At 46.3% G+C, this 23,524-nt stretch overlaps 1 protein-coding gene across 10 annotated transcripts in view; it reads left to right on the top strand.

Annotated features, from left to right (window-relative positions):
• FBH1 (F-box DNA helicase 1) overlaps positions 1 to 23,524 on the top strand; it is a 217,246-nt gene that overhangs the window by 6,049 nt on the left and 187,673 nt on the right. For 7 of the 10 annotated variants that reach the window (XM_086715025.1, XM_086715023.1, XM_086715028.1 and 4 more), the window contains 12 exons: positions 7,257 to 7,412; positions 9,565 to 10,166; positions 12,504 to 12,634; positions 12,740 to 12,875; positions 14,147 to 14,337; positions 16,718 to 16,810; positions 17,146 to 17,240; positions 18,969 to 19,137; positions 19,855 to 20,077; positions 20,849 to 20,936; positions 21,021 to 21,107; positions 21,808 to 21,944. In XM_086715025.1, coding sequence (XP_086571151.1) covers positions 9,630 to 10,166; positions 12,504 to 12,634; positions 12,740 to 12,875; positions 14,147 to 14,337; positions 16,718 to 16,810; positions 17,146 to 17,240; positions 18,969 to 19,137; positions 19,855 to 20,077; positions 20,849 to 20,936; positions 21,021 to 21,107; positions 21,808 to 21,944 — 1,887 coding nt within the window. In that variant the 5' untranslated portion in view covers positions 7,257 to 7,412; positions 9,565 to 9,629. Of the gene's footprint in view, positions 1 to 7,256; positions 7,413 to 9,564; positions 10,167 to 12,503; positions 12,635 to 12,739; positions 12,876 to 14,146; positions 14,338 to 16,717; positions 16,811 to 17,145; positions 17,241 to 18,968; positions 19,138 to 19,854; positions 20,078 to 20,848; positions 20,937 to 21,020; positions 21,108 to 21,807; positions 21,945 to 23,524 lie in introns of those variants that run through there. The other 3 variants (XM_086715026.1, XM_086715027.1, XM_086715024.1) reach the window with 2 other exon arrangements.

Below are 23,524 nucleotides of genomic sequence, written 5' to 3'. Positions count from 1 at the left end.
GCAAGATCGTGACCTGGCTGAAGTCGGAAGCTTAACCGACTGCACCACCCAGGCGCCCCATGGGGTGGCATTCTTTAAAGCAGTCATCCAAGGACCGAGGCTGCTGGAAATGCTTCCGTTTTGAACATGGGGCTTCTAAGGATGCCCTAGGGAGTCCAGTTCTCCATTAACTGGAAGAGGGGCACAGAATGGAGGAGTAAGCCTGAGAGGTCTTGTGGTCCTGACCTGGAAGAGGAACCCGTCCCTTTTTTTTTTTTTAATGTAATTAAAAAATTTTTATTTTGAGAGAGAACGAGACAGCAAGCACGAGTTGGGGCAGAGGAAGGGGTAGACAGAATCCCAAGCAGGCTCCGTGCCAGGAGCACAGAGCCTGACGCGGGGCTCGGACTCACAAACAGCGAGATCACAACCTGAGCCAAGATCAAGAGTCGGATGCTTAACCTACGGAGCCAGCCAGGAGCCCCGGCACCCATCCCATTTATTCACATGCCACTGGCTTCAGCTCAGTCAGGGTGACATCCCAGCCGTGGTCGAGACAGAGGAGTGTTAGACGAGCTGTGTACTGAGGAAGAAGAGAAACCACTGTCTTTGCCACAAAACCAAAAGCACCTCGCTTTCTGTGACTTGTCGTGCAGCAGAGATCCTGGAGTGAAGCCGACAGATGAAAACAGGATTGAGGAACCACAGCCACGTGTTTCTCATTCATCGAGTATCGGAAGGTCTGTTACTTGCAAGGAGTTGTCCTCAGAACTTTGAGGGATAAGGTGATACAGTGGGTTCTCAGCCCTAGAGGGGCTGCTAGTCTAGGAGAGGTTGAGAATAACTAGTTCCGGGGAGGCTGGCGAGGGTCCAGCCTCTGTCAGCGGGCCTGGCACAGGACAGAATGGCATCTGTGCAGAGATTGGATGATGGGTGAAGGTCATAATTCCTCCCGGTAATCACCACTTCGAAGTCAGACAGCAGAGAGTGGGAACCTGAGGTGCTCGCGGTCTGAGCTGTGGGTACTCGAAAGGGGGGCCATGAGAGTGGGGGTTGGGGACACGTCAGGCTGTACGAAAGCCATGACAGAAAAGGCAGTGTAGGAACAGGCAGAGTTCTGGGTGACAAAACGACTTTCGTACGTTCTCAGTCTTTCCCTGTCCTGGCATGAGGGAGATGATACATGTCTGTTAGTCACTGTGCCAGGGTCCGAAGAGGGGCGCAGACGCCTGCTGTGGTGTGCAGGGGACCCCTATGGCACGGGCCTAACCTTGCGAGCTTGTCACAGAGCGCTCTCCACCTGTGCTCCTTAGAGACTCTCCAGCAGCTTCAAACAATAAGGGGAGCATCGCGCGCTTGCCAGTCAGAGGAGGGAGGCATGCCGCGAGGTTCGGGTGATTCAGGAGGAGGAGGCAGCATTTGAGCTTCTGTTTCGAAAAGTTATATTTGAACCGCTGGCTTGTTAATAAGAATGGAGAGGTGGTTAGAATTTTGCTCTGGTATCTTTTTTTACCCTCTCACAAGAACCCTCCTGCTGTTACAGTGGATCCTGGGCCTTTCAGGAGACGCCCTGGTGTGGTGGACTCTCATCCTCACATGTCAGCCTCGATGGGACGTCATGAAGTGTTTTCCTGTACGTTGTCTCATTTGGGCCTCAGCATTCAGGTGCACCATCCTGTGCATTCAGCGTGGCAGGCTATCGTATTGCCGTTTTTAAGGATAAGGGAGTCAAGGCTTTCGGTGGTTACTGCCCCTCCCAGGCGGAGGCGGTCTTCTGATTCCGGATCTGAGAAGGTGTCACACAGCCCTTTAGTTCAAGGATTGGACTCCAGGGTAGCCGGACACAGGGCTGCTGGCTCTCAGTGCAGTGGGTCACGGCGCGTCATGTCTCCGAGATCTGAGGGCCAGAGAAAATAACAGGCTAGTTTTTCTGACTTCTCGCTGAAGTCCGACAAGTAATTTGTGATGTGTCAGTCCAGTCAGAGTGTCAGCTCTGGCTCCCAGGTAGGCAGTCACGGGCTCAGGGACGCCATTTCAGATGGGCGATGTCCAGAAGCCAGATCTCTTGGCCTAGGCGCCCTGTTCCTACCGCCGCTCTTAACTGTAGCTTCCTCCATGATGGCTTCACGCCAGAATACACGGGAATATACCAGAACCCTGCGGAAGCAGGGCACTGTGTTCCCCTCATACCTGTTAATGTCTTTCCTCTGCTCTTGTGCCTTTGTAAGGTTTCTGCATACATTTTATTCTCTCCACAAACATTTAAGATTCTGACGTATTTTTACAAAATAAATACCTACCTTGTCCATATTGCCTGCTTTTCCACAAACAGTTCCTTTTGGGTATTCCTGATGTTCTCTTGTCTGTCTGGGGCAGTGCCTTTAGGAGCCCCCCCTGTGTGGTCTGCCCTTGCTGAGTTCCACATGCAGGCAGTTCTGTGGCCAATTCCTTGTGATCTTGGAGCTTGGGGTCCTGTGCCCCCCAACCTAACTGCTTCCCTGCTCTCTCCTCCTCCTTCACCCTCTGGCTGTTGAACAGGTGCTGTGTGCAGAGGGTACAGTAGCGGGAAAGACTTAGTTCCTTACCTGCTTGGAGCACACTTCTTGTCGGTTTGACTCCTGGGCATGTGTTTAAGGCATTACTACCTGGTTGATGGTCATTATCAGTGCCTCTGTGTTCTCATTATGGCATCGTTGTTATAGTTAGTCAGCTGGGGAAGGCTGGGATGAAGCCATTCTCAGGTACTTTTACAGAAAAAGTTCCAGGGTGAGTGGCGTCTGTATTAGTACCTCGTCTATACACACCTGCTGTCAGCTACTGTCTGGTTTAACAGTTTCCAGGGGCGCTTGGGTTTCTCAGTTGGTTAAGTGTCTGACTTCGGCTTAGGTCATGATCTCGAGGTTCACGAGTTTGAGCCCCGCGTCGGGCTCTGTGCTGACAGCTCCGAGCCTGGAGCCTGCTTTGGGTTCTGTGTCTCCCTCTCTCTCGGCCCCTCCCCCACTCATGCTCTGTCTCTCTTTCTCAAAAATAAGTAAACATTGAAAAAAAGTTTTTAAAAAGTTTCTGAAGGCTGAATTTAGGGGTATATTGTAGACTTGGGTGGGCATCTAAGCCTTTGATTGGCCCCGGTGTTCGAACTGGTTCTGTGTCTCTTGCCTTTTGGAAGTCTTCCTTTACCTGACTCGTACCGGTTAGCTGAGCACGTCTGAGCTGGCCCCAAGGCCCTGAGTCGTATGGATACGAGTGGTTTGATGTCCCTTTTATTCTTTTGTGACTTTACCTGTGACAGCTTTCCCCCTCTCTCCAGGCCACTTTGGCAGTAGACCTTCACCTTCTTTAAATAAGATACTCTCTATTAGTAACTTTTTGCACCTATCTCCTGTTCTAATTCTAGACATTCTATTTGCCGGCTCTGAAACAATTGGGGATATTTGAATTGCTAAAAAAGCAAACTCAGTCATACATTTGGAGTGGGCAGTGTTAGTGGGCTTATTGGTTGGAATTGTGCAGCTGAACCTGGTGTACACGGAGCACCCGAATTGGGGACCAGGATTTGTCAGTATTCTGGAAAGCGCACTGTAGCTTTACCTTCTTTCACCTTTACTGTTTTTTACTGTTTACCTTCTTTTCCTTCTTTACCTTCCTTTGCCAGTCAGACCACAGGTCCCCATTCAGGCAAAAATGATTAGGTTGTTGACTTTTGTTATATGAAGGGTTTGGAGCAGAGGTGGTAAAGTCATGCTTACATACAAAAAGAGAATAATCAGACTCTAAGTTTATTTTTTTCAATGTAGAAAATTTCAAGTACATTTTATTTTTTTAATATAGACACAGCTCACATTCATTTTTTGCCTCTAAGCGTGAATGAGGCTATTTTTTTTAATGTTTTTATTTATTTGCTTATTTATTTTAATGTTTGTTTATTTTTGAAAGAGAGCGAGAGTGGGGGAGGGGTAGTGAGAGAGGGAGACACAGAATCAGAAGCAGGCTCCAGGCTCTGAGCTGTCAGCATAGAGCCCGATGCGGGGCTCGAACTCATGAACTGTGAGGTCATGACCTGAGCCAAAGTCAGATGCTCAACTGACTGAGTCACCCAGGCGCCCCATTTTTATTTATTTTTGAGAGACAGAGTGAGTGGGGGAGGGGGCAGAGAGAAAGAGGGAGACGCAGAATCCGAAGCAGGCTCCAGGCTCTGAGCTGTCAGCACAGAGCCCAACATGGGGCTTGAACTCACGAACCACGAGATCGTGATCTGAGTCAAAGTCGAACACTTAACCGACTGAGCCACCCAGGTGCCCCAAGATTAAAAAAAAATTTTAATTTTAAGTTTACATCCAAGTTAAGTAGCATATAGTGCAACAGTGATCTCAGGAGTAGATTCCTTAATGCCTCTTACTCATTTAGCCCATCCCCTCCCCCACAACCCCTCCAGCAACCCTCTGTTCTCTGTATTTAAGAGTCTCTTATGTTTTGTTCCCCTCCCTGTTTTTGTATTGTTTTTGCTTCCCTTCCCTTATGTTTATCTATTTTGTACCTTAAGTTCCTCATAGGAGTGAAGTCCTATATCTGTCTTCTCTGACTTATCTTGCTTAGCATAATACCCTCTAGTTCCATCCACATAGTTGCAAATGGCAAGATTTCATTTTTTTTTTAATTTTTTTTAACGTTTATTTATTTTTGAGACAGAGAGAGACAGAGCGTGAACGGGGGAGGGTCAGAGAGAGGGAGACACAGAATCGGAAACAGGCTCCAGGCTCTGAGCTGTCAGCACAGAGCCCGACGCGAGGCTCGAACTCACGGACCGCGAGATCATGACCCGAGCCGAAGTCGGCCGCCCAACCAACTGAGCCACCCAGGTGCCCCTAGATTTCATTCTTTTTGATTGCCGAGTAATACTCCGTTGTATATATATGTACCACATCTTCTTTATCCATTCATCTATCGATGGACATTTGGGCTCTTTGCATAATTTGACTATTGTTGATAGTGCTGCTATAAACATTGGGGTGCATGTGCCCCTTCTAAACAGCACACCCGTATCCCTTGGATAAATACCTAGTAGTGCAGTTGCTGGGTCATAGGGTAGTTCTATTTTTAATTTTTTGAGGAACCTCCATACTGTTTTCCAGAGTGGCTGCACCAACTTGCGTTCCCACCAGCAGTGCAAAAGAGATCCTCTTTCTCTGCATCTTCGCCAACATCTGTTGTTGCCTGAGTTGTTAATTTTAGCCATTCTGACTGGAGTAAGGTGGGATCGCATTGTGGTTTTGATTTGTATTTCCCTGATGATGAGTGACGTTGAACATTTTTTCATGTGTCTGTTGGCCATCTGGATGTCTTCTTTGGAAAAGTGTCTACTCAGGTCTTTTGCCCATTTCTTCTTTTTTTGGGAGTTGGGTTGGATAAGGTCTTTGTAGATTTTTGGATACTAACCCTTTATCTGATATGCCATTTGCAAATATCTTCTCCCATTCCATCAAGTTGCCTTTTAGTTTTGTTGATTGTATCCTTCGCGATGCAGAACCTTTTTATTTTGGTGAGGTCCCGATAGTTCATTTTTGCTTTTGTTTCCCTTGCCTCTGGAGACCTGTTGAGTAAGGAGTTGCTGCCGCCAAGGTCAGAGAGGTTTTTGCCTGCCTTTTCCTCTAGGATTTTGATGGCTTCCTGCCTTACATTGAGGTATTTTATCCATTTTGAGTTTATTTTTGTGTATGGTGTAATAAAGTGGTCCAGCTTCATTTTTCTGCTTGTCGCTGTCCAGTTTTCCCAGCACCATTTGCTGAAGAGACTGTCTTTATTCCATTGGATACTCTTTCCTGCTTTGTCAAAGATTAGTTGGCCATACGTTTGTAGGTCCATTTCTGGGTTCTGTATTCTGTTGAAAACAGACCTATGTGTCTGTTTTGTGCCAGTACCATACTGTCTTGATGATTACAGCTTGAAGTCCGGGATTGTGATGTCTCCAGCTTTGGTTTTCTTTTTCAGGATTGCTTTGGCTATTCAGAGTCTTTTCTGGTTCCATACAAATGTTAGGATTGTGAAGCTCTGTGAAGAATGCCAGTGTCATTTTGATAGGGATTGCCCAAGATTTTTTTTTTTTTTTTTAAACTTCTGTTAAGCCTTCAAAGAATGAACTGAAATTTGGAAGGATCATTTCTGAAGAAGTTAAGGGCCAAGGGGGATTAATGATAAAAAAACAAACAAATTGTGCTATAGTTATACTCCTCAGTGACTTGGTTTTAGACATTTTCATGCTTAAATGTTGAGTGAGCTTCTGGCATTTGACACTACGATTTACATGAGTATTTTTAGGACCTGTGAAAACCGCTTTTATTCTTTCTTGACCATCTTCTGGAAAGGACAACTTTAATTCTGTCCTATCTATTCCTGTCTTTTCTCTCCCCTTTTTCTTTCTTTTTAAATGTAACTAATCAAAATGCTGAACAGTAGTCTAACTATTCTATTTAATGCCATAAGGAGGTAGTTAGATCTTCTATGTGTTAACAGATACAGAGGCATGAAGTCTCAGTTAAACATGAAAATAATATCCTGATAGGAAACGATTAATGTAAAGCTACTAATGTCAATACCCCTGAGACAGAATTCTAGGCACAGTTGGTGCTGTGATGCGTTGCTAAGGGAGGGTATGAAATTTCCTCCTCTGCAGATCCTCCAGAGTGTATCTGATTCTCTTCTACTTGGGGGCTTTGCTCCTGTCTTCTACATCAATGCCAATACTGACATGCTCTGGGGGCGGAGAGGCATACATCGTGGTCCCCTCAAGGAATTTACAATGACTGTTTCATTAGTCACTGTGTTCTGCTTCTGGGACTCAGAGAAGCTAGTATGCACAGGGGATGACAAATGAGTTTATTTTTGCAAAGGTGTAGCCAACTCTGAAATATTTATGGTTATTATGGGAACATCAATGGCCTGGCTGAAGTCAAGGAAGAGATGCCAGATCTTAATTTATCCATTAGTGGTAAATTCCTTTTGAATAAACAGTTCATGAGCAGGGCTTTCACAAGGTATAATAAATAAAAAGAATCATTTTAGGATCTTATTTTCGGGTTCTTCCTTAAATTCTAAGGAAGAAATGCTAAGAAAACTGTAAAATGACTGAAAGTTGATGGGAATTTAGGGACGAAGGAGAGGGCTGGCTGGGGTGGTCCACAGTGACTGTGGTTCTGGAAGTTAAGTATAATTTGCTGGCTAGCTTGTAGAGTTGGTGATAACTAACGAGTGTCCCATTTTTTCTGCCTGTTGGTACAAAACAGTGAGACGGTTTAAACGGAAGCATCTTACAGCCATCGACTGCCAACATTTGGCTCGGAGTCACTTGGCTGTGACCCAGCCCTTCGGTCAAAGATGGACCAACAGAGACCCGAACCACGGTCTCTATCCTAGACCCAGAACAAAAAGAGGGACTAGGGGTATGTCTTCCCAAAATACCTCCCATTTCAGAATCTGTAGCGTGTGTGGCCTTTGAGTATCTCCTGGTGTTTGTAAATATCCCTGCTGTTATTTTGTAGTCTTGTTGCAATAGTTTGACACGTTTTTCATTATTTGTGAATTTCCGTGAAAATTCCATCCACTATGTATGGTTGGTAAAAGCCCCAGGAAAACGTGGCTGAATGAATTCCGTTAGCTTGCTTAATCACAACGTGGCAGAAGACGTGCGTCAGCGTCAAACCACTGCGATTTTCTGACTTTCAGTAGTCCGTCAGTAAGTCCACTGGGGCCATTAGTATTCTCCAGAAGGTCCCCTCATCTAGTGCTTTCATGGTAGGCTGCACCCTTTGTCGCCTTGTACCCGGGCTGCTGCAGTAACCTATCTCCATGCCGTTAGGTTTTATTCCAAATCAACTGGAAAATACATCATCAAGTTAATATTCTTGAGTACCATTTTCTGTCATGCCACTGCAGCGAAATGTTCCCCTCTTACCATCCTGGACGCAGGCTCAGACTTGGCCATCACCCAATACTTATTAATTACATGCAAGTTCTACTTCTGGTAGTTTGGTTTTCTTATTATCCCTCTCTATGCCAAACGAAACCCTACTTTTGTTACTAATACCTGTTAGTGTAATCCTGATTGCATTATTTCCCTTTGATTTAACTTCAGAATCCAACTCAGATCTTACCTAGTCATCTTTAAATATTGTCTGATATGTTTATCACTTTTGGAACTGCCGTAACCAACTAATGAGGCAGTTTAAACCCAGTGGTGATCTTTTGTTTGTTTTGTGTATATTCAGCTTCTCTGTGTTGTGAGTTCTTTGCTGACAAAGACTTCATTATCATGTCTATGTTTCCGTGCAGAATTTTAGCACTCAGCATGTGGCAGTCTCTCCAGATACTGGTGTGATTGAATCCCACAATTGGAAAATACCGGCATTTAACCCAGACCTATCGACTTTAAACTCTGGGTTTCTATCAGATTGCCCCAGAATCAGTTATACTTTTTTTTCACCTAACGTAGAAAATATTAAATTCTATAAATTCTGTTAAGGCTAAATCTAGTTTTGTTCCACTCTCTTATTTTCCAAAGTAAGAATTCTGGCTACAGCCATTTCAGGAAGGAGTCATGTATTTTGTTGTATATATTACTGAGGGTTTAAAATACATCGGTGATGTGTGAAATCACCATTTGGACTCCCTTAAGTGCCTAAAAATCTGGGAGGTCAGGGACTGTATATTCCATGTTTCACTTTTTTTTTTAACGTTTATTTATTTTTTTGAGAGAGAGAGAGAGAGAGAGAGAGAGAAAGACAGCGTGAGTTGGGGAGGGGCAGAGAGAGTCAGAGACACAGAATCCCAAGCAGACTCCAGGCTCTGAGTTGCCAGCACAGCCTGACATGGGGCTCGAACTCACAAACCATGAGATCATGACCCAAGCCGAAGTCAGATACCCAACCGACTGAGCCACCCATGCGCCCCTTTCTTTCCTTTTTTTTTTTTATCTTCATGTGTCACTTTCTATTTGTCTCAGAATCACAGGTGCTGCATACATACTTATCGAATAAATGTGTGGACTAGGTTAGATACCACTCTGATAATATGAAAAGGATATTGACTCCTTTCTTTTTATTTTAAGATAAATTAATATGTTCGCTTCACAGGAAGAAAAAAACATAAAGGGATTTTAACTGAGTCAAAGGAGTAGGTTTTCCTGACTAATAATAACGTGAAGCCTTTTCTACTCATGCAAACTTAAATTTTCTGTTGTAAGAGCGAGCCAGAAGTGAGTTTTTGTTAGTGGGTGTGTCCACGTGAGCAGCTGTTGACTTTTTGTCTGTCCATTCAGGTGTTCAGTTTGTACATACTGCGAGGTGGAATGTGGTCCTCAGACCAGCCGGAGACTGGCCTTTGTCTCTTTCCGTGTACGTGTCTGACTATATGATAGAGCCACATGGAAATATTTTTTCAATTAAGCCATGTATGTAATCACTCGACCTAAATCTATCCTCCTCTCTTCTCTGTGTTAATACACGTTAATTAAAAATTAGCCGGTCTCGTTTGGGTCCACAGTGGGTCGGCGGTCACTGTCCATTTCTTGTTCATCCTGTTTGGGTTTCCATACAGGTCAAGGATGTCAAAGGTACGGCACTGAATTCCTCCTAGCTGGCCAGCAGCGGCGCACCAATGACATGGCCAAAAGCAATTCTGTGGGCCAGGACACCTCTAAGGACTCGGAGGGGGAAATGATCTTTGCCGCGGAGAGCAACTGTGCCCTGCCTCGAGAAGGTGATGGAGAAGCCAGACTGGGCTCGTCAGGGTCCGCGCCGCCTGCAAGGAAGCGGTCCCGGTCCTTTGAGGACGAGAGGAATCCAGCAACAGGGACCAGTCAGTGGGACGGGGCTTCTAAGAAAACGCCACGGCATCGTTCGCTCCTGTCATGCCCAAGACCCCGGGAAGCCAGGCAGGAAGCAGAGGACTTTGTGTCCCGGCCCTCTGCGGAGTCCGGAGAACCCAGCCAGGAAGTGGAAGATGTCGGTCCTGACCCCATTCCTGACTCTTACTATGGGCTCCTGGGGACCTTGCCTTGCCAGGAACCCCAGAGCCACATGGGCAGCCTGCCCAGTGAGGTCCTGAGGCACATCTTTGCTTTCCTCCCTGTGGAAGATCTCTACTGGAACGTGAGCTTAGTGTGCCACTTCTGGAGGGAGATCATCAGCGATCCGCTGGTACGTACAGCACGCGTGGCTCTCTGAGGTCTTCTCTGAAAGCACGCGGATTAGTTCCACCTAATGCGTACCTCCGATCTTCGTGCCGCCTCAGAAATGGTGGTTTCTGTTTGCCTGCGGAATAACATCCAGATTCCCTGGGGGCTTTTAAGGCTTTCCTTGTTTGTCCTATGTGTTCGCAGCCTCCTTGCTCGGTTCTCAACATAGGCCTGTGTTCTCTCCCCAAGTAGCTTTCTGCATCGTGAGCATCGACTGCATATTCCTTACCCTTTGCTGGGTGGTCCAGCCGCTTCCCCACCCCCACCCCGTGGAAAGGGCCCCTCCTGTCTCTGTTTGCGTCTTACGCCTTCGAGGTCTTACGTCTTCGAGGTCTTATGTCTTTGAGGCTTCACTCCTTGAAAAGTGAAATGGAAATCTCGTACTTTCTCTTCCTTGTGTTTCTGTAGCAGTCTCTCCCTCTGTCTGAGGCTTATCGCATCTGTGTTATGTTTTAGAGAAACTTCCTCTTCCTTTTGCATTGTTGGCTCATGGATGGGAGGCTCTGGTCCTGTTTGTTTTTGCATTCTGCACCGTGCCCATGATATTTTACATACGGTAGGTGATTCATAAATGAGTCTTGCGTGGAATCACCCCGGTGTCCCTTTTGAGGCTGATACAGCGGGCAGCCCGTGCTCTCAGAAGAGACTTCCTGCCGCTCACTTCGTCCTGCCCTTCTGCTTGGGCTTTAGGTACCCTTCTTCCGTCCCAGGTGCAGGTTCAAGGGCAAACCTGAGGGCTGGGAGTATGTTTTGCTTGGCTTATACGTCCCTTAGACTAGCCAGTGCAGATAAACCACAGAAATGAAGATGAACTCTGCCTTCAAATGTAGCGAAGTTTGGAAATTTAGGCATTTAGTGAGAGATGCACGTATCCAGACTTAGTACGTTTTCCTTCTAAGCATGCAAGATCTGGGTGGAAATTTCATGTCGCCCTTGCTTCATTCTTTGCTTGAGGTCTTGTCTCCTTTCTGAGAACTGTCTTTCTGCCCCCCCCCCCACTTTTTTTTGGTCTTTCCGCCTTTAGATGGGAACTCAATGTCCTAGTATTTCTACCCACTAAATTGAGATGTCTCTAGCGCGAACTGAAGAGTCACAGATGGGGATAAGCGAGGGCTTTGTCCATTCTGCTCGGGAAGATTTGGGGAAAGATATCCTGGCTTACGCTCACCTCATGAAATGTTAGACTGATGCTGTTTTTATCATTGCTAACAATGACATGATGTGTTTATTTCCGGTTTTCTGTAACAGCTTTCGTTATTGTGGCTCACACTGTCTTTCTCTGGCTTTCGTATAAGGTGATGGCGGCCTGATAGAATACGTTTGGAAGTCCTCCCTCCTCTTTAGTTTTTTTGGAGTGTTTTAGAAGAAAGGATACTAATTCTTCTAAAAGAATTAATGCTCAGGAGAATTCTCCAGCAAAGCCATCTGGTCCTGGGCTTTTATTTGTTGGGGGTCTTTGATGACTGACTCAGTCACTTATTATTAGTCTGTGGAGATTTTCTGTGTCTTCATGAGTCAGCCTTGCTAGGTTGTTATTTCTTCTTGATTGTCCAATTCATCGATGTGCAATTGTTCGTGCCCTTTGATGTCTGTGATGTCACTTGTAATGTCCCCTCCCTCATTTCTGATTCAGTTATTGGAATCTCTCTCTCTTTTTTTAAAGGCATTTATTTCTTAATGTTTATATATTTTTGAGAGCGAGAAAGAGCTCAAGCAGGGGAGGGGCAGAGAGAGAGGGAGACACAGAATCCGAAGTAGGCTCCAAGCTCAGAGATTGTTCTGTTCCTTTTTCAGAGTGGGGTATTGAAATCTCTATGACTATTATGTTGCTGTCTATGTTTCCTATATTTAGGAGCTCTGATATTTGGCACATATATATTTATGATTGTTTTATCTTCCTGGTGAATTGGCCCTTTTATCTTAATGTAATCCCCTTCTTTCTCTCAGAGTAGTGTTTGACGTAGACTCTATTTTTGTCTGATACTAGTACAGCCATGGTTCGCATATTATTTGGTCTTCTTTAAAACTCAGAGATACTAGTGTCCTGATAAGGGAAATTGAAGCATTAGCTTTCCCTGGATTCTATTATCAAGTTGGTGTTGGAACTGAAACCAGGGCCCAGTTCTCCTAGTTTCCAACCAAAACGTGCATAATGTTTCGACCCTACCTGCCCAGCTTTTGAATTGTGAGCTCTAAGTGCTTTTCAAGTGTTAGAAGGTTGTTTATATGTGTGTGGCTTCATCTGCTGTCTTGTAGCCATTGCCTGCGTGTTATTTTGGATTTTTTTTAAACTATTCAGTTCATTCCTTGGAAGAAGCTGTATTACCGATACCTGATGAATGAAGAACAAGCCGTGAGCAAAGTGGATGGCATCCTGTTGAACTCCGGTATAGAGAAGGAGTCGGACTTGTGTGTGCTCAACCTCATCCGGTGAGTTGCTTTTATTCTGGGAAGAAGGCCGTCTCTGAAGTCCTTTCCCATGCGTTAGCGCTGAGGGTCACCTTTCTCACCGACTCTGCTGTGAATGTCGTACAGCTATACAGCCACCACTAAGTGCTCCCCAAGCGTGGATCCTGGACGGGCGTTGTGGAGTCTGAGGGATCACCTCCTCCTCCCTGAGGCAGAGGCCTGCGTGCGTCAGCACCTCCCCGATCTCTACGCGGCTGCTGCGGTAAGTGAAGTGGCTGTGGGGAGTTGCTGGCGAATGGAGCACCTTGTCTCGCTGGAAGAAGTGTATTGGTGATTGGGTTTGGCTGAAGATCATTCTAGATTTATTTTCAAAATCTTTCTTTGATCTCTGCTTTGAAGCCTCAGTCTTTTCATTGGTCCCATTATGGAAATAACAGACCACGTTGTTATAGATTCGTCATTTTGGAATGATGAAGGAATTTTAAGAACGTTTATCTGATTTCCCATCCTGGTGAAGAATCTTCAACAGAAAGTGGTCATCTGGCCTCTGAAAGCTGTGGCTAATAAGGATTTCTTTACAAGGTAGCCCATTCATTGCCAACAACTGGGTTATTTGAAAGGACCAGAGAAATTAAGGTTCTGACTACAGACACTCATGAGTCAGTGGGAAGCTAGAAATAGTCTTCAGTTTCCTGACTCAGTCCTATGGCTCCTTATCTAGATCAGGAATTCTTAAATTTTCTGTTGGAAGCTACGTGCAACCTCAGCCTGTATTCTGCAACCAGCAGATGGGTGGAGATCCAGCCATGTGCATTTCTGGCTTTGCTGAAGTGGTTGCTGGTGATGGTGGAGTGAGATTTCTTTCTCGGGCTGGCTGGAGTGAAGAGATGTGTGGCGAGATAATGAGAAAGATGCACGTCTAGGGTTGATCGTTTCCGTGTTGGTGAACATTTTCTTAGATCCTTACGGCATGCTGTGCCCATCATGATTCATTGTCAATCATTTACTTAATATTTAACTTAAAGTTTAATAATTATTAAAGAATAACACGAAGTAAGTAGTAGTAATGTTTTAGTGCCAGAGAGTTGTCAGTCTTGATTTTCTCCCCTAAAGATTGCCGTCTCCTTTTGTGTCTCTGCTCCGTGGTACCTCCCAAGTGGGTACCCATGTCATGTGTGCTTGCTTGGACCCTGTTGAGTCTCTGTGGACCCGAGAGCTTGCACTGGCTGGGCCAGGAATGGTGGGGAGGTGAGAGCGTCCTCTCTATGCAAGTATGCAAGGTCCTACGTTAGGTCCTTTAGTAATGTTTCCTAAGTAGAGAAAACTAAGAACTCAGATCCAAAAGTGGTGAGAAGAAAGGAGTCTAGGGTGAAAGAAAAGGTTCCTATGGTTTCCCAAATGCCGTGTGGGAAGTCTGCACTCAGTTCGGGCCGTTCGAGATGGCAGCCAAACCCCAGGCTCGGCTTTCCTCACTGGTTGTGTGCCGTGGTTTTAGTAATTGTGTTCTGGGTCTTTTCTCCCCTCCCCTCGCAGGGTGTCAACGTGTGGGCTCTGGTGGCGGCCATCGTGCTCCTCTCTAGCAGTGTGAATGACATCCAGCAGCTGCTCTTCTGCCTCAGGCGGCCCAGCTCCACCGTGACCATGCCAGACATCACGGAGACCCTGTACTGTATCGCCGTGCTTCTCTATGCCATGAGGGAGAAGGGGATCAACATCAGCAACCGGTAAACGACGGGAGGCAGAGCTGAGGCCGGGGCGCGGGGAGAGGTCCCATGCTTGCTGCGGGTTCCAGCCCAAGAGCACACCTTCGCGCTCCCGCTTCTGTAGCCGTGAAAGGAGGGGAGTGTGGGAGTCCCGCGTGGTGAGGCAGGGAAGGGTGCTCTGCGATGGGAAGCGCTGTTCGAGTGGGACGTGGCACTGAGGCAAGTGGACGTTCAGGGCTCCAGAAGCCTCAGGTGAAAGTTCCCTCACTAAAAGAATTCTTCGTTCATGAGTGGCCAGATTTTCCTAGGAAAGCATTAGGATTTGGTTCCTCCGTTTGTCTATTGGGGCAGGACGTAAGAATCGTGGCCGAGTCTTGCCTGCCTGATCACCTCTAGCGCTTGGGTTGTTGATCCCGAGCGACCGTCCTGCTTTTGCTTGCCGGCAGGTGCACACAGACCAGGTTGGAGAGACGCAGCAAACTTTAAGCACCTGCTGCATGTCAGCTAGTTTTTCAGGCGTCCGGGATGCCATTGGGAATGAGTCAGCCAATATCATTGCCTCTGTGGACTGTGTGTTCTAGGGAGGGGAACCAGATACCGTAAGTAGATGCATTCAACAGGGACATTTTAGTGAGCGGGAAGCGGTACAAAGAAAAAGACCTGGGGGGCGGGCAAAGGAGGCGGGGAACACTGCGTTACGTGGGGTGAGGAAAAGCTTCTCTGAGGAAGTAACATTTGAATGGAAACCTGAATGCCAAGGTAGGGCTGGGCCATTTGAATTAAGATTTGAGGGGAGAATGTTTTAGCAGAAGGAGTAGATCATTTCAGGGCCCAAAGACGGGAACGAAGTTAGTGTCTACAAGGAACAGACGCAGTCTAGTGTGGAGGACTGTAATAAGGACACCAGTACATGGTTATGTGAGGCCGACAGTGGCCAGATGAGGGAAGCTGATGTGGGCCATAGTGAGAAGTCAGGATGAAATCCAGGCTGTGAAGGGCAGCGGTCAGAGGGCCCTGATCACCGACCCAGAGACAGGCGGTGTGATGATGCACCTGTCCTGGGAAAGCGGAAGGTGCAGAGAGGATTTCCTTCCTCTGGAGTCCATGGGCATGGCTGGTGGTGCCCTGTGAGCTGTGGCCCCGTTGGATGGAGCATTCATTCTCCAGAAATGTCGCAGTATACGCTGTGTTTCTGAGTTAAGTTTCATCATTGAACATAATTTACATTGTATCCCATACCATGGGACAAGGAGTTTAATAATTTTTTTTTTTTTTTATTTAACGTTTATTCATTTTTGAGAGAGACAGAGTGTGAATGGGGGAAGGGCAGAGAAAGAGGGAGACGCAGAATCCGAAGCAGGATCCAGGCTCTGAACTGCCAGCACAGAGCCCGCCGGCACAGGGCTCAAACTCACGAACCGTGAGATCATGACCTGAGCTGAAGTCAGACGCCTAACTGAATGAGCCACCCAGGCGCCTCAAGGAGTTTAATGTTTAATTTGGGTGAGACAAATACACAAATGGTGAATAATGTTCTCAAGTGCAAATTCGAACCTGCTAATTACCTCCATGCTCACAAGGACGGAGATAAGGGATGGAGGGTGTGATGTGTTGAATTTTGTTGTGTTTCTGTATTTCGTCCTGCTTTACCTGGAAGATAATAATACTGGAGACTGATGTGTCATGTTATTAAAGGGGTTTGTTGCTTGGAGATCACTTCTCACTCTGGGCGCAGGGAGCGGTGCACTAAATGTGGGCAGCTGGTGATGGAGGGAGTGAAGTCTGGGGTCGGTGTGAACATAGACTTAGGAGTCGCCTCTAGCAGGTGCCCTGTGTCATCTTTGGCCCCTCGTGGTGACTTGGAGGCCGTTTTGTTTTCAGTCGTTGGTAATCATATCTTGTTATCTGTGTAGCACCCTTCCTTTGGGCCCTTAAAAGATAGAATGTTCTTCATGCTTCTCCACCAGTGATCACCTTACAAGAAGCAGAGAGCAGAGCAAAGGAGTCTCAGAAAGATAAGATGATGTTAAATTGATTCTGAACAAGAATCTCACTGCTGGGAGTAGAATTTACATTTGTTTTCAGCTGGTTCTTACTGCTTTTGTGTTGTCTCTTAGGGTCATAGCTAGTGACTTGTTCCCCAAAGAACACGTCCTGTTCTCTCTCCTTTGCCATTACACACTGGAGCCAGGCATCTTTCCCGAGCTGTGCTTTCCGAGTGTTTTGGTCAGTTCTAGGTATATTTAAAGTGTTTTATTTTTTAGTTTTTATTTTTATTTCCATAAAATGGTGGTAGGTATTTCTTTTGAGAAATGGTAAGGAATCTAAATACATCTGTGGAAAACAAGATACAGATTGTGACTTAATTTGAAAATCTCTATATCTGCTTTTTCCCTATTAGGATTCACTACAACATTTTCTATTGCCTGTATCTTCAGGAGAATTCCTGTACTCAGGCCGCAGAAGTTAAAGAGGAACCATCGGTTTGGCCAGGGTATGTGTATAGGGATGTGTGTGTGTGTGTGTTGTCTTCTAGTCTCGATTCTTTCTTAAGGAGGAGAGGTGTTTTGTCTTAACAGCTTCCTTGAGGTATAATTTACATTACATAAAACTCACCCGTTTTAATTGTACAATTCAGTGACTTTCAGTAAATTTACTGAGTGTGCAACCAACATCATAAGCTAGCTTTGGAGCATTTTTATCACCCCAAGGGGAAGGCCTTTTGTTTGGTTAATTTTGTTTCTCCGATTTGCCTGTTTGCTTTGTGACGGTCCGTCACCTGGTCTTTTAAATTCCTTTCTATTTTTCTAATTTCTGTAATGATTATAGCAAGAAAACAACCATCCAGCTCACACAGGAACAACAGCTGATTCTGAACCACAAGATGGAACCCCTCCAGGTGGTAAAGATTATGGCATTTGCAGGTAAGGGAGCTTGTCAGTCGTGGACTACAGTCAGGTTCATGCCTCTTATCCCCACGCCCCCTTCCCTGGTACCTGCCAGAATTTCTTCCCTCGTTCTCTTATCCAACTCCCACAATTAAATACTTTTAGAAGCAGCTGTTAGGGAATGCTTGCCTTTTTTTTTTTTTTTTTTTAATCCAGGGAGCATCCACACTGGAGTTCTAGGTTGGACAAATAGTTCATAGGAATTAGTTTGTGGGATAGATACCACCAGGATTGACCCAGCTCGTCATTTGTCATTGTATATGCTCGGTCACTGATGGCTCATGGAGTGGCAGGTCCTGTGTCAGTAGCTCCCTGATTTCTGTAGGGCAAAGTCTAAGAGCTTCCCTGACTATTTGATTCTAACCTACATTCCTAAATACGCTGTCTGTCATTTTCTTGCCTCAGTCAATTAATTGTACTTACAGTCTCCTAAAGTACTTGGTTATTCTTTTGTCTGAACCTTTGCCCATATTATTTTCTCTACCTGAGATTCCTTCCTGCTGCTTTTCTGCCTAAATATCCTACTATAAACAACAGCAACCATTCATCAAATGCCTGGCACTGTGCTGAATCCTAACAATGTTCCATAAGGCTGGTTAGTTATCTGTGTTTTATAGATAAGGATTTGAAGCTCAGAAAAATTAAAATGACTTGCCCCAGGTTAAATAAATAAGTGGAGGAGGTAGAATTCAAAGCTGGATCTGTTTCTTCCTCAGAACGCTTTTTTCCCTTCCCCTTCGCTCCCCCCCACCCCCTTCTTTGCTGTGTTTGACTCTGTCATTTTCATTTCTTCCTGATGGAGCCTTCTTTAGCCATTTGAGTCCTACGTGATCTCTGAACTCTTACAGCAACTGATCATGTGTATTAACTATTTGGTACCTGATTATATAAGAAGTATAGCCAACACAGACATTTTATAAATACTTCCACACTGTGTCATTAATCTTCACAGTAGCCCTGTTAGGTAGGGAAAGAATTACTCTTTTTTTCTTTTATAGGTGAGATTTTTTTGTTTCCAAATTCATATTCTTTTTTGGTCTACTGAGTTGTCATACTTTCATTTTGTTCTAATTGTTTCAACTGTGTTAGTATTGTATTCCCAACAAGATTATAATACAGGAACCTTGCTTTATGTTTTGTTTTTTTTTTTAACATACTCCCAGTGTTTAGCATACAGCTGATCATGTAGTAGGTGCTCATAGGTACTTGTGAAGTGAATGGTAACTGAATAACTGAGTGAACGGTGGAGAGGCAGGGCACACCAGAGAGCTCAGAATGGGCCAGAAGCATCCTTGAATCTCTCTTGCGTGCTCTTGCTGTTGACGCATTACTGATGCCTACGCCAGCAATAGCTACTCTTACTGAACTTCTCGGCTGGGATTATCTTTGATGGTTATCTTTATCCTGCCAGACCCTACATAGTCAGTGTTGCCCACACATGGCTGAGGAGCAAAGTGATGGTCAGTGAGGTCAGGTGCTCGGCTAGAACCTGCCAGAGCCATGATCCCAGCCCAGGTCAATCTGGCTTAGAATCCACTCCTCTTTGCACTGCACCATTTTTAGTTTTTACCAGTATTGAGAAACTTGTCACTGTCTGGTGTCAGGCAAGAGGCAAGGTAAGCATGGATAAGACTTGATTAGGACATCCTTTGGAACAGTTATTCCTGGTCAGAGGGTCACCTCCTTTCCTCTTGGCTTCCCCAGGCACCGGGAAGACCTCTACCCTGGTCAAGTATGCTGAGAAGTGGTCTGAGAGCAGGTTTCTGTATGTGACATTCAACAAGAGCATCGCAAAGCAGGCCGAGCTAGTCTTCCCCAGCAATGTCATCTGCAAAACCTTTCATTCCATGGCCTATGGACACGTCGGGCGGAAGTGAGCATGGCGTCGCCACCATCATTGTTGTGTCTAATTCCTGTTTTTCCCATTGTGATCATCATGGTTACATATGAACTTGTATACAACAGCACTAAGAAAATTTAATGCTTTTCTCTCCATTCAAAGGCAGGAAATACAAAGATATTTAGTGATTTCTACTTTTACCCTGTAAAAATATATTGTTTGCAAATACTAGTGTCTTACTGAGGTGAGCATCCTCCTTCTTCTGGAGCTGAGGCACAGAAAGTCAAAATGACTTGTCTGAAGTGCAGACTTTCACCATCCTGACTGACATGTTTCCCTTGGCTGAGGGAGGGGGGACATCTCAGCTGAAGTGCACTCCGCCCAGGCCTCCTGGGGGCCTCTGAACTAGCATACCATCAGACGTGAAGGCTTCAGGGAGCTTCGAGTGTCCCCCCAGACCTCTTGGAGTCTGGTCCACACCATGGAGTAATAGAGTCTGCCTTGAGCCACTTCCTCTTTCTGGTTATTATGTGAGAATTTTTGAAAGCCTGGTGAAGCCATTTCAAATCCTACATGGACCTTGTTAAACTTCTCTAACTTTTTTTTTTTTCTTTTACCCCTCATGTATATGTGACACTCCAGGTGGCCAGGTGGTGTCACTGTAGAGAAGGGGGTTGGAGTAGTGGAGAGACACTAAATCCCATGTTACCAGTAAAGTCAAATACTGTTTATCTGGGGTATGCATTCCAGGTACCAATTAAAGAAGAAATTGAATCTCTTCAAGTTGACCCCTTTCATGGTCAATTCTGTCCTTGCTGAAGGGAAAGGCGGATTCATAAGGGCCAAGCTCGTGTGTAAGACTTTAGAAAACTTCTTTGCCTCGGCTGACGAAGAGCTGACGATTGATCACGTGCCTATCTGGTGTAAGAACAGCCAAGGACAGAGAGTCATGGTTGAACAGAGTGAAAAGCTGGTGAGTATCCAACTGTTTTTCATATTACGGGTCTAGGACAAATGAGCAGAGCTGACATGATCCAGTGTTCTGCTTATCTTCCGTTTCTTTGAACCTGCTGGCAGGGAGTCCAGGTGGAGGGTCAGACTGCAGGCCTGCCTCGATAGCCATGAGGTGTGCGGTGTCTTCTGTGAAGCGCACTCACAGACTTATCTTCACACTGGTCCTCTTTATTTGACAGATGAGGTTTATACCCACCCAGACACAGGGACACGGGAGCCCGGACCAGGTCTTTGTCACGGTTCTGCTGTGGTGGCAGATCCCTCTGCTGTAGTGGCATCCTCCCAGGGTTTATGAGAGCTTGTAGTGAGTGGGTCTGCTGAATGTAGAATCTACAGATCGGGAATCACTTTTCTCATTTTTATTGTCTTTTTAATTATTAGCCATTCTTTGTATGGTTTAGTGGTCAGTCATAAATCTAGAGAGTTAGTCCAGCTTTTTCTGGTTCATCAGATCTTGTGCTCTTTATGCCCCCCGCCCAACCCCGCAGATCTTGTGCTCTTTGAGCGATGTTCTGTCACTGGGCTTGGTATGGCCCCAGCTTCTTACTCATCTCTGCACTTGACATTGTCCAAAGGCTATCGTGGAGCCAGAGGGAGGTTAGGTGACTGCTGCTCACCGTGCTGTGATGGTGCCTTTGCTCTGACCTCTGTATATGGGAATGAAAGTGATTTCAGGAGGTGTCTTTTCGAGGGTCTTAAACCGTGACTTGCCCTATCACTTGCTTTCTAGAACGGTGTCCTTGAAGCAAGCCGACTCTGGGACAACATGCGGAAGCTGGGGGAATGCAAAGAAGAGGCGTACCAAATGACTCACGATGGTATGCCAGTTCCCAGATCTCCACATCTGTTAAATGTGACTGTTCCACTTACGGGTTCTGACTCCTGCTACTCCCTTCTTTTAGGCTATTTGAAACTCTGGCAGCTGAGCAAGCCTCTGCTTGCCTCTTTTGACGCCATCTTTGTGGATGAGGCCCAGGACTGTACCCCAGGTGATAAACTATTCAGGACATCAGTAGTCTCAAACACATAGAAACAACATCATGATTATGTAAGAGGACATGTGAAATAAGTTGATTATTCTCATTTGTCATAAAGTGGAGGAGCAAATGATAATTTAGTCATGCGGAAATCCCTCATTATTTGACTTTGGGTTCCAGCACTTGTCCTTCCCCCCACTGAGAGCAAATTTATTTTCCTGTAAATGTTTTGCTTTGGTTATTCTTAAAACGTTGACTAAGCCTAGGTCATCAGGCGATCGGGTCCTAGACTCCTGCTGAGTGGGCACAGCCAGTCAGCTCAGAGTGGAAAGTGTGCGTTGTGTGGTTTTCAAGTGGCTGATAGAAAACAGTGTGACTTTGTAGGTCCTTTCTGAGCTTTGGGTTATAATCATAGAGAAGGCAATTTGTCTCATTTTTTTTATTTGCCAATGTGGTTTCTAAGACTCCATCACTTATCCGGGACTAAAAATAATCTGCATTCCTAGGATTAGAAACGGTTTCTCTTGTCCATGATACAGTTGTTTCTTTGCATTGCCTGCGTATCCCGCAGGGAAAGACAACTCTGTTGTCCAGAGTGCCCTGGCTTAGTTTCATAAAGCATTTTCATCTTTTTCTGTGGTAAATATGGTTTCTTTTTGCTCTGTGAGTTGGCATCCTTCAGCTCTCTTACCGTGCCTCTTATTGGTTGCAGCTATCATGAACATAGTTCTGTCTCAGCCATGTGGGAAAATCTTTGTAGGGGACCCACATCAACAGATCTATACCTTCCGCGGTGCGGTCAATGCTCTGTTTACAGTCCCTCACACGCACGTCTTCTATCTCACACAGGTAAGCGCTCTCTCTGCTTCCGAGTCCCCGGAACCATATAAGCGAGCATGACGCTTCCCCAGCCTCGGTTTTCCGCTGGTTACCGTGCGCCAGGCACCGCGCAGGGTTTCCCGTCGGGCGCAGGGTGTGTAGCAAATCCTCGCTTCTCCGCCGTGGTGCCGTGTGCTGCTCAGGGGGCCTGCGGAGTCCAAACTGTTTGCACAAGTTACGCGCCTCTGTCTCCGTGTTCTCACTCGCACTGCCGGCGCCTTCCCGTGAATCGAGGGGGTGGCACCAAATGGTGCTGGCAGTCTTCGTATTCTTCCCTGTGACGCACTCGGAGTAAAGCAAACGAGCGGTTCACTCGAGAGTGCCCTGGTGACGCAGCAGACGTGACTGGCTGCTGGCCCTTGGGTACGTCCCCAGTATTCTGCGTGACGAAGCGCAGAGGGCGGGGAAGGTGCGTCTGCACACCCGAGCGTGCCTGCCGGCCGCGTCTGACGCGCCGCGCCGCCTTGACGCACGGCCCTGTCGTCACGCCCGAGCGTGCCTGCCGCCGCGTCTGACACACGGCGCCGCCCTGACGCACGGGCGCGGTTGTGAGCGGGTTGTGAGCTCAGCGGCGCGCTGTCGTGTGTAGCGCCGCTGGGACTCGAGAGAGCGGCTGACAGACTTGGGTGTTTGGCGTTTTCTCAAAAATGAACGGAGGGGGCTGTGACTTCAAGGAAAACAGCTGACAAACGTTTGTTGCCAAAGAGAAAACCCCTGCTTTCAAGTGAAAGGAAAATTTTGGAAAACGCCTGTCTGCCACCGCCAGCCTGACAACTGGTGGCGTCCTTGGTTGTCTGAAAAAGCTGGAATGATCCTCCCTTTTCCAGTACCTGTCTAGATTTCTTCTGGAAAGAAGATTTTTATCTTCTCCTCCCACTTTAGTTATTCAGTCGTTTACATCAATATGGACTCACGGGTATTTTATTGTTAGATTTTGGGGCACGGCTCACGCCGAATGGTTCTGCAGCAGCCAAGTATAATTTGTTCAAAGTCTCGTGTTTTCCTTCGACAGCATTCTGGACGTTCACCGAAGCACATAGTAGTGTGTTTAAGTCATAAATGCCTGGAAGAGGGCAATACATACATAAATACAGGAGTTTGGAGACAAGTGGTGTCTTTCTAGCTGCAGTGATCAAGGAAGTGTTGGGTATGGGGCCAGGTTTTGAAGGGTGGGGAATTGTTCTGCCGTGTGCGGAGGCAGGGAGGTGCAGGGAATGCTCGAGAAGGGAAGCTACTACTGATGGCCGGCCGCGTGGGGCCGTGGTTTTAAATTAATGTTAGGGAGTCTCCGAGGCAAGGGGAGAAGCCCCCCCGCCCTGCCTCCATCTTTTGTGTAGTTTACACGTTTTCATTAGATTTGATTTGGAAGGAAGGGTAGATTTGCTCAAAAGTTTTCCACTGGTCTTGGGGAATAAAAGGAATCAAGGCTGTGAGGGATGTTGAAAGTGCATGCATCACCTTTTCCTTCACGTGCTGCTCTTCCGTGTCTGTGGCCAGGGTGTGGCCCGATGAAAGTGTGCGGGGCAAGAGTCATGTGTCAGAGGCATAGA

Source organism: Puma concolor, chromosome B4 (genome assembly GCF_028749965.1).
Source record: "Puma concolor isolate L17-30 chromosome B4, mPumCon1.1.hap2, whole genome shotgun sequence".
NCBI classification, from domain to species: domain Eukaryota; kingdom Metazoa; phylum Chordata; class Mammalia; order Carnivora; family Felidae; genus Puma; species Puma concolor.
The sequence above is the reverse complement of the archived record's forward strand: the minus strand, read 5'-3'. Positions and strand labels throughout refer to the sequence as shown.